The 8,768-nt window shown below is 30.3% G+C and overlaps 1 protein-coding gene across 1 annotated transcript; it reads right to left on the reverse strand.

Moving 5' to 3' along the window:
• Nucleotides 1-2,416: 2,416 nt before the first annotated feature.
• Nucleotides 2,417-7,051, reverse strand: LOC21388197 (PLASMODESMATA CALLOSE-BINDING PROTEIN 3). The gene is made up of 4 exons (XM_010107519.2): nt 6,871-7,051; nt 5,980-6,219; nt 5,545-5,581; nt 2,417-3,081 (listed from the first exon to the last, which is right to left on the reverse strand). The coding sequence occupies exons 1-4, from the start codon at nt 6,920-6,922 to the stop codon at nt 2,823-2,825; spliced, it is 588 nt and encodes a 195-aa protein (XP_010105821.1). The 5' UTR covers nt 6,923-7,051; the 3' UTR covers nt 2,417-2,822.
• Between the last annotated feature and the right edge of the window lie 1,717 nt (nt 7,052-8,768).

Raw genomic sequence — 8,768 nt, forward strand, 5'->3', positions numbered from 1 at the left:
TCTAGTAACAACAATTAATCTAGAATTTAGCTGACCAAAAAAAAAAAAAAGACGATCATTCCAGATCGTCAAAGACATTGACCAGTGGCCTATACCAAACATTTCTAACAAACTCTGTTGACAAAATTAAGAACAACGTTTTTACCATTTTTTTCTTTTTTCTTTTCTTACTTTTATTTTTGTTTTGTTGAAATAGAAATAAAGGAGAAATCTTAAAACGGCTAGGTTGCTGAGCATTCTAGAGGAGACGCAATTAGTTACAAGTAGTCATGATAAATTAATATTAATTCCTGTCCCAACTCTTTCAATTTGAATAAGTTGGTGAAAACAATTAAAATCTGCATTAGTTGTTCCATGCATTGCTGACTGGAAATGAAACGCAAGTCATCCGTGGTCCACAAAATAGACAGTCCTATGTAGTAATAATACTGTAAACTATCTTTAGTTAACTAAAGACCCGTTCTACATGTAACATTTTATTTAAGATTAATTGTATAAATGGTTTTTGAGATTTGCACTCAATCTCATTTTAATTATTGATTTTTTAAACGTCGCACGTATAGTCTTTGAGGTTTATTTTGTTTTAGTTCCAGTCCTCTCATTAATTAGGCGTTAAAATTTGATAGAATTCGTGTAAATTAGAATCTAAAATTAGAAACAGTTAAAATTTTAGGTCTATCTATAAAAATTAACTTTTGACTTTTTATATTGTTTGTCTCTAAATTTCATATGTTTTCAATTTTAGTTCATAATTTCTACATATTCTGTCAAATATTTAACACCAAACTAGCAGAAATACCAAAACTGAAATAAAATAAAACTTCACAAACCAACTGTTCGACGTTAGAAAAGTCAAAGACTAAAATGAGATTGACGCTAAACCTTAAAGACTATTTATGAGTTTAACTCTTATATTATTTTGAATAAAATATTTTTAAAAGTATAACAATAAAAAACTTATTTATGATAAACAAATATTACAATCTTTTTAATCTCAACAAAAATAAAAAACAAATAACATTTTTTTTAAGTCACGGTTACATCAAATAAGAATGATATCACATTTTTATTTCTGCATATTACAATTTACGAGCGGTCTTTACCAATTAGAGAAAACAAACCCAACAATTATGTCAAGAAAACTCCCTAAATTTTAACTTAATTTTAGTTAAACTAGTTATAAAATTATTTTAGCCAATAATTTTTAATCACTCTAACTATACTTCATATTTTAACTAAACATAAAATATTATGATATTATTGAATTTAAAATATAAATAATTTTATTAATTTTTTTTTTCAAAAACCCTTGCATTTATTACTCATTGAAATAATAAAATAATAAGAAAAATGAAGTGGCTAGCCTTTTCTTACAAACTATATTTAGTTAGTGTAAAATGTATTTTCTAAAATAACCAACCATTTAGTTAATAATTAGAGTGAAAAATAAAAAAAAAATGTTACATTACTATCTATCTTTGACTAAAAAAAATATGAAATGATTAGCATAATTGAAGATGCACTTAAAGAATAAAATTTGTTTTCTATTTTTCATCTTCAGCTTGGACATTTATTATTTGGTTGGAGTGAAAAGGGAAAGAAAAAGTGAAGGGATGTTAGGTTGTTGTGTTTAGAGTTATTTTTATTTTTATTTTTCACATTTTTTGAGAAAAAAAATGAAAATATGAGAAAAATAACGTTTGGTACAATTAAAGATAAAAAACATAAATAAAAATAATTTTTTAGTTTAATATAAAATGAGAGATAAATAAATAACGACTTTTAATCGCTTTTTATTTTTTGTTTCAATTTTCTCCTCTCTCAAGTAGAGAAAGAGAGAGAAAGACATTAATAAATTTTTTTAAACTGTAAATAATCTCCTGAAAAAATTACCAAACACATTTTTAAAAATAATTTATGTCTGAAATTAAAAACGTTTTTATTTCCATTTTCATACAAAAAAATAAAATTATTTTGCAACGAATTCCGAGCGCACCCCCTTATCTCCTTCCTAATTCAACAAATTGAATCATTCCATTATTAAAAAGATTCAAGCAATCAATTTACTTTCAGACTTTAGAAGACTATTTATCGTCCGTAAGAAGTATTAACTAATTGTACAAATCGACAATATAATAATTATTCAAATAAATACAATTTATCTTTTTAACTCTTCTTCTCTCTCACCATACAACCTTAAATTAAAATTCTCCATCACTCACATTTCTCATTTTTTCAGCTCACCCCATCCTTTCTGCTCTTTATCGATCCCTTTAACCAGAGCCTTAGGGTCACTATGGAAAACCCTCATTATTATACATCTGTATTCCACTACAGAGCTAACCAAGGCATACACGTGGAATACAGCAAAGCTTCTGTTTCTCTAGTACAAACAGTAGGAACATTGATGCCCAACTTTTTTCCACCAAAATTAATAGATTACTGGCCTTAGCATTTTAGATCTAGATAGATGTACAAAAAAACAGAGAACAAAAGTTGGAGAAACAGCTAGAACTAGTCTTACTTACTTCCCACAAGTCCCACTAGAAGACACCACCATCCAAAAGGAATCAAAATCCCATCTTAAGCTTTTCCCATATAGGATGATTGATAGATGACAAAAACAGAAAAACAAAAATAATCAAAAAAAAAAAAAAAAAAAAAACTTAGTAGCATTGAGTTGTCTTTTAAAATGAACACCTACAACACAACAGCAGAATCACATGATCCACAAACCAACCTTCTCTCATCTGCACATTGGAAAACTGGTTCTTCCAATAATAGCCCTACCCCACCACACCCTTCTTTATTATGTGTCCTTTTCAAGCCCACCAAAGCATCAAGCCTGAAAGGAATAAGGTGGTGGTCATTGAAGAAGAGAACAAACTATGGCTTGTAAGCCGAATGCCATTACTTTCATCGTTGATGCCGGATGGGCCCATGCCGTTTCCAATCCCTCCTAGCACGCCGTTGGATGGGGTGGTGGTGCTGTAGGGCGTCGCGGTTGAAGGCGTCCCAGTGGTTGTGGTGGTGGTGGAGGATGGTGTTGTTGTTATCGGGGTTGTACCGATGCTTGTTGCGCTGATAAAAAACAAACAAACAAATGGTTTGCAGTGTTTAGGCATGGAAAACAGAATGGGGTGATCTAAACATGCTAAAACAAACAATCAAACTTACTATATGCATGCACTTTCTACGTGACAAAAGTTTGTTAGTAATTAGAATTGTGAAGCAATTTACAGGAGACAGATATTATTAAAAAAAAAAAAAAAAAAAAAAAAAAAGGGAAAAAAAAAAAAAACAGGATAAAAATAAAACACTCATCAGAACATCTAGCAACATTCATCTACTCGCAAGGCAAAAAAATAGGACATATTTTTTTTATCAGTCTTCTATTTTGGACGTAATAGATTCACATGTTCAACTTGAAAACCTTTATTAAGTGAAGATGAAATGGTGGCTGATCATTGAAGAAAAAAAATAAGAACTAAGAACTATTCCCTAATCAAAACCAACTAGGAAATTCTTAGCTTTGTCATGGCTTATTTATATATAGTACACAAGGAGCAAGGCCCACCATGTGATGTATGCCTTAGCCATCAAAATCATGATACAACTTTAAAAATGGCAAAAATACTCTAAATCAGATGAAAATAAAAACATGAAAAAGCTCAATAGTAACGCTATGTATGAACCTCAATAGTCCTATAATTGTGTTTTTTCAGAAATAAAATCAAATTTTTTGAGCGCTTCTCCGTTAAATTAGCACAACTCTCGACAATCCAAGAAAAATCACAAAGTTGGCTCAAATCTCGAAGAAATTTGTACATCCCTAGGATTTGAGGTGGCTCTTCAAGGTACCCACTGAAAAAAGCAGCCGCTTCCACCCTATATATTTGGCCCCCATAATGCGGACAAAGCTCTCAAGTCCTGCCCACACACTTCTTGATGGCCACAACCTTTTTGACCATTGCATACCTTTTTCAATTTACAGTCGCATAAAAATCCAAAAGCTTTTTAAATTTTACTGAAGGGCAAAAGGGTAATTACACTACCTTTATTTTAAAATATATTTTATAAAAAAACTTTTCACTATTTCAGTTACAATGAGATTTACCTTCTATATAAAGCATTGGATTTGGATCCCAATGATTGTAGCATCCTTTCATAAAATAAAAGTGAAAAAAGTCGCACCCTATATATGTTACAAGCGCCACCGTCTAATAAATGGGCAATGAGTCAGGACATCGTGATGCAATTACAATATTGGTCAAAATGCCAAAAAGAGCACATTTGGATTGCAAAAAAGCGAAAAAAGAAAAAGGAGGGCATTTTGTTTTTTATTTTAATTAATATATAAGGTAAAATAGAAAACATTTAAACACCTTCGGAAAAAAAAAATTAACTCAATAACAAAAGCAAAAGATGGCCATTCCACTATATAAAAAATGTAATATAATGCGCACTTCTAAAAAAATGGAATTGATGTTAAAAAAGAAAGGTGTTTAGGAAAAGGAATCGAAATGAGACAGCAATACAAAAATAAGCAGAGCTTTAGATCAGATATATGTTTTTTTACCTAATAAATAATCATAGTTTCTTTTAAAAAAAAAAAAAAGAAAAGAAATAAATCTTGATCGTAACCTAACTACACTGCACACCAGACTTTCCTAACCCAACTTTATCTGAACATAATCTTCTAATGTGAACAGAGTTTCTGCTAGCTAGACGTTAAAACTGATTTTAACAGTCTTTCAAGGGTTTTACTTTCAAACACTATCTTTTCATTCTTTTAATAAAAAGCTAGAGATTAATCACAGACTTTGAATCCCATTAAGCATTGTTCAATTCTAAACTAAATACTTTATTTAGAAAAGAGAGAAAAAAAATTGAACTATAATAGAATTTTACAATCGAGCATCTAAACTGCGGTATTGAACTATAAGCGAATTCCCCATTTTGACCTTTATAAAGCGTGTAGTGTCTACCAACTCAAATTCTGAAAAAAGTGTCAGTCCGACACTGCATTAAAAACGACAACATCCAACGGTGCAAGTGGCACCGAAAGAAAAATAACAATAATAATTATAACACCACTTAACTGACATAAAACATCAATAAATAAACAAATCCTAAAGTTTGCAAAAACATCAATAAATAAACAAATCCTAAAGTTTGCAAAAACATCAATAAATAAACAAATCCTAAGAACATTTTTAATTGGAGGATATGTTCGACTTAGAAGTTGGATATTCTACAAAAATAGGCAGCAGAGAGAGAGAGAGAGAGAGAAGAATAAGAACATTTTTAATTGGAGGATATGTTCGACTTAGAAGTTGGATATTCTCGTAATAATGTTATTATCTTGTGTAGATATATACCTAAATTTTGAAGTAACGTCACTAAAAAACATGATTGTGACGTTTCTTTTCTAATATCGTAAATCTTAAGAGTAAATAATAAAACATTGGCCTTAAATAACCGGAAATGGAAAAAACAAAAAACAGATCATTAGTTCATATATTCATTCACTATAGTTTTTACCTGGCAGTAGCAGGGTAAGCGCAAGTAGAAGATGTGCCTGTAAATCATAATCAGAGTAAATAAAAATGGTAAGAAAAGAGTCTCTTTTTTGTATAATAGATGAAATCACTCTTTTTTTCAAGCTTCCTCTACATTCAGAATAAATAATTGCTAAGACCAACATACCCAATTTGATTTTCCTTAAAAAAGGAAAAAAAAAAAAACATTCATGTACAAGACAAAACAGAAACATATTAATCCCTCAATCTTTAGCCAAAATACCCACGTATTACAAAAGTTCATACTAGCTTTCCATCTACATGAAAAAAATATTAATCCTTCAATTTTAGGAACTATTTTTGTGAAAAAAACAAAACCTTTTTTTTTTTTTTTAACTCATCATGCCTTCAAGAAAAAGAAGATGATGAAAAAGAGGATAGTTTTTGGTGGACTTACTAGGATCAGAAGTAACAACAGTGGCGGTGCCAGAAAAATCACAAGTGCCTTGAGCCTGGCCTTTCTTTTGGAAATAGCTGTTGACAGCATAACTGCAGTGGGCTTGGACCGTGTTTGGGTTGAAACAAGCCCCACCTGAGTGTGTTGGGTTACAGTCTGCTCCAGCTCCACATGCGTAGTCCAGTGTCTTCTGTAGCTCCTTTTCGCTTATCCCACTCTTGCAAACGCACCAATTAGCACCTATAATAAGGGGGAAAAATTAAATAAAAGATCAAAGAGAAAAGGAAAAAAATGAAATTTTCATGATAAATAATATGTGAAGGTATATATAATAAGAGAAATGTTGTTGGGGTTGTTAGATTCACTTTTTCTCATTACTCATTTTAGTTACGAGACAAAAAAAAATGTGAAAGGCATGGGAAATGAGAGGTTTAAGTGGAGAGAGGAAAGGAGGAGGAGAAATAATGTTGAGAGACTACAAAAAAAAAAAAAAAAAAAAAAAAAAAAAAAAAAAGAACTAGTTTTAAGGCAAACCCAGAAGCCATTTAGAGCTTTCCACATTAAAAAAAAAAAAAAAAAAAGACACTAAAAAAGCTACAATAATGTCAAAAGAAAGAGGGTCTATTATTGCATTTGAACAAGTGCTTCATTGAAGAAAACCCATTTGAAATATAGAGAAGATAATACATATTTAGCAAAGGAGGAAAATATGGTGAGTAGATAATGTCCTATTTAGAGAGATTAAGAAATACCCACCAAAAAGAAAAGGGGAAAAAGAAAACAAAAAACTTCTATCTACTTTAAAGGCAAGAAGTTTTTCAGACCAAGCTGAGAGAGTGAGAGAGAGAGAGAGAGAGAGAGAGAGGGAAATGGGAAAGGAAAGGGGCTTACTAGAGTGGCCAGCCATGGCCAAAATAAGCACTAGAAATGCTAGCGCAGCCATAGATGAATGAAGCAAGCAAAAATCAGTGAGTGGTTAGACTTAGAAGAAAGCTAATCAATTGGTTTGCTCAGTGCAAGTAGTGCAGCCCAAGAAGAGAGAGAGAGAGAGATAGAGAGAGGGGGAAAAGGGGGAGAGAGAGAGTGGTAGTATGGGTGTTGTACAAGAAGAGTAGTATTTAGTATAGTTGGGCATAAAAAAATTAAATTTTCAAGGATGTGATATAGACCGTTGGATGAAAGTGGGCCTGATCAGTGTCGGTTTGTGGATACTTTTTCCTTTAAAATTTTTTTTTTTTTAAAAATGACCGTTTTAGAATTGATTTTTTTTTATTTTTCACGTTTTTTTTAAATAAAAATAATTTTTTAATTTAATATAAAATGAGAGAAAAATAAAAAATGATGGATGTGTTTAGAATTAATTTTATTTTTTATTTTTTACATTTTTTGAGAAAAAAATAAAAATATTTCTAAAACGACGTTTGACGCAATAAAGACAAAAAACAGAAATGAAAACGATTTTTTAGTTTAATATAAAATGAGAGATAAATTAAAAATGACTTTTAATTCTTTTTTATTTTTTATTTTTATTTTCTCATTTATCGAGATATAAAGAAAAAAAGAGACATTAATGAATTTTTTTACACTGAAAATAATTTCTTAATAAAATTACCAAACACATTTTTAAAAATAATTTATATCTTAGATTGAAAATGTTTTTATTTTTATTTTTATTTTTATATAAAAAATAAAATTATTTTAAAACGAATTTTAAACGCGCTTAATAATGTGTTTTTCTATTTTTTGTTTTTCTTCTATTTTATGTTCCTTGGTACTCTACCGTTTAGATAACAATACGGCCCCGTTCATTTCGTTGATTCGAGTTTTTCTACAGTAAAAAACTCTCACAAACAATCACATCTAACTTTTTTACTACAGTAAAAAGTTCTCACATAAAATCACATCTCAACTCGAATTAAAAACTCGAATCAACGAACTAAACGGACATTCATTCATTGCTCTAACAATACTGTTCTTTATTACTACTTTTTTCTGCCCTTTTCAAGGAAGGAGAAAAATGGTTCATTGGGAACTGCTTACTGTTACACAAGAGCCAACGCTTGGTTTGCTGTTGTTGCCCTAAGCCCTAAGGTTATGGGATATTATTTGATTCCCTCTATTAGTATTCTGTTGAGAACTTTAATAAATAAATAAAAATTTGCTATATTAGGAAACCCATCTTAATGCAGAAAATCATTTTGCATTTGGGACTTTTCATGCAAAATGAGTAGCTATTGAATATGGGTAGCTTAGGTTGAGGTGATTTTGGACTCCTTCGCTCCATGAGTTAAAGAAGACATGGTAAGGTTCTTTTATGTTCCATCTATAATTCTAAAAAATTGCTAACCGAATATTGGTCTAGGGAGTGAGTAAACCACTAATCATCTTTTTTTAGGATACCCTTATTGTTTTTTATTTGTGCCAAAAAAAAAAAAAAAAAAAAAAAAAACCTTAAAAAAAAAAAAAAAAAAAAAAAAAACCTTACAAGAGCAATAGACTACGACACAATTGTACTAGTGTAACACAAATTTGAGATGATTACATACGGACATAAATGTCTCATTCATTTTACTGTCTCATTCATTTTACTGATTCGAGTTTTCAGTTTTAGGTTTTTATAATAAAAAACTCTCAAAAAATGTCGCATCTAACTTTTTCTGTTATAGTAAAAGTTCTCACAAAATGTCACATCTCAGCTCGAATTGAAAACTCGAATCCGCGAAGTGAACGAGGCCAAAGAATCGTGATCATTGCTTATCGCTATACCGCCACTGGTGATTTGCATATAA

Source organism: Morus notabilis, unplaced genomic scaffold (genome assembly GCF_000414095.1).
Source record: "Morus notabilis unplaced genomic scaffold, ASM41409v2 Scaffold1255, whole genome shotgun sequence".
NCBI classification, from domain to species: Eukaryota; Viridiplantae; Streptophyta; class Magnoliopsida; order Rosales; family Moraceae; genus Morus; species Morus notabilis.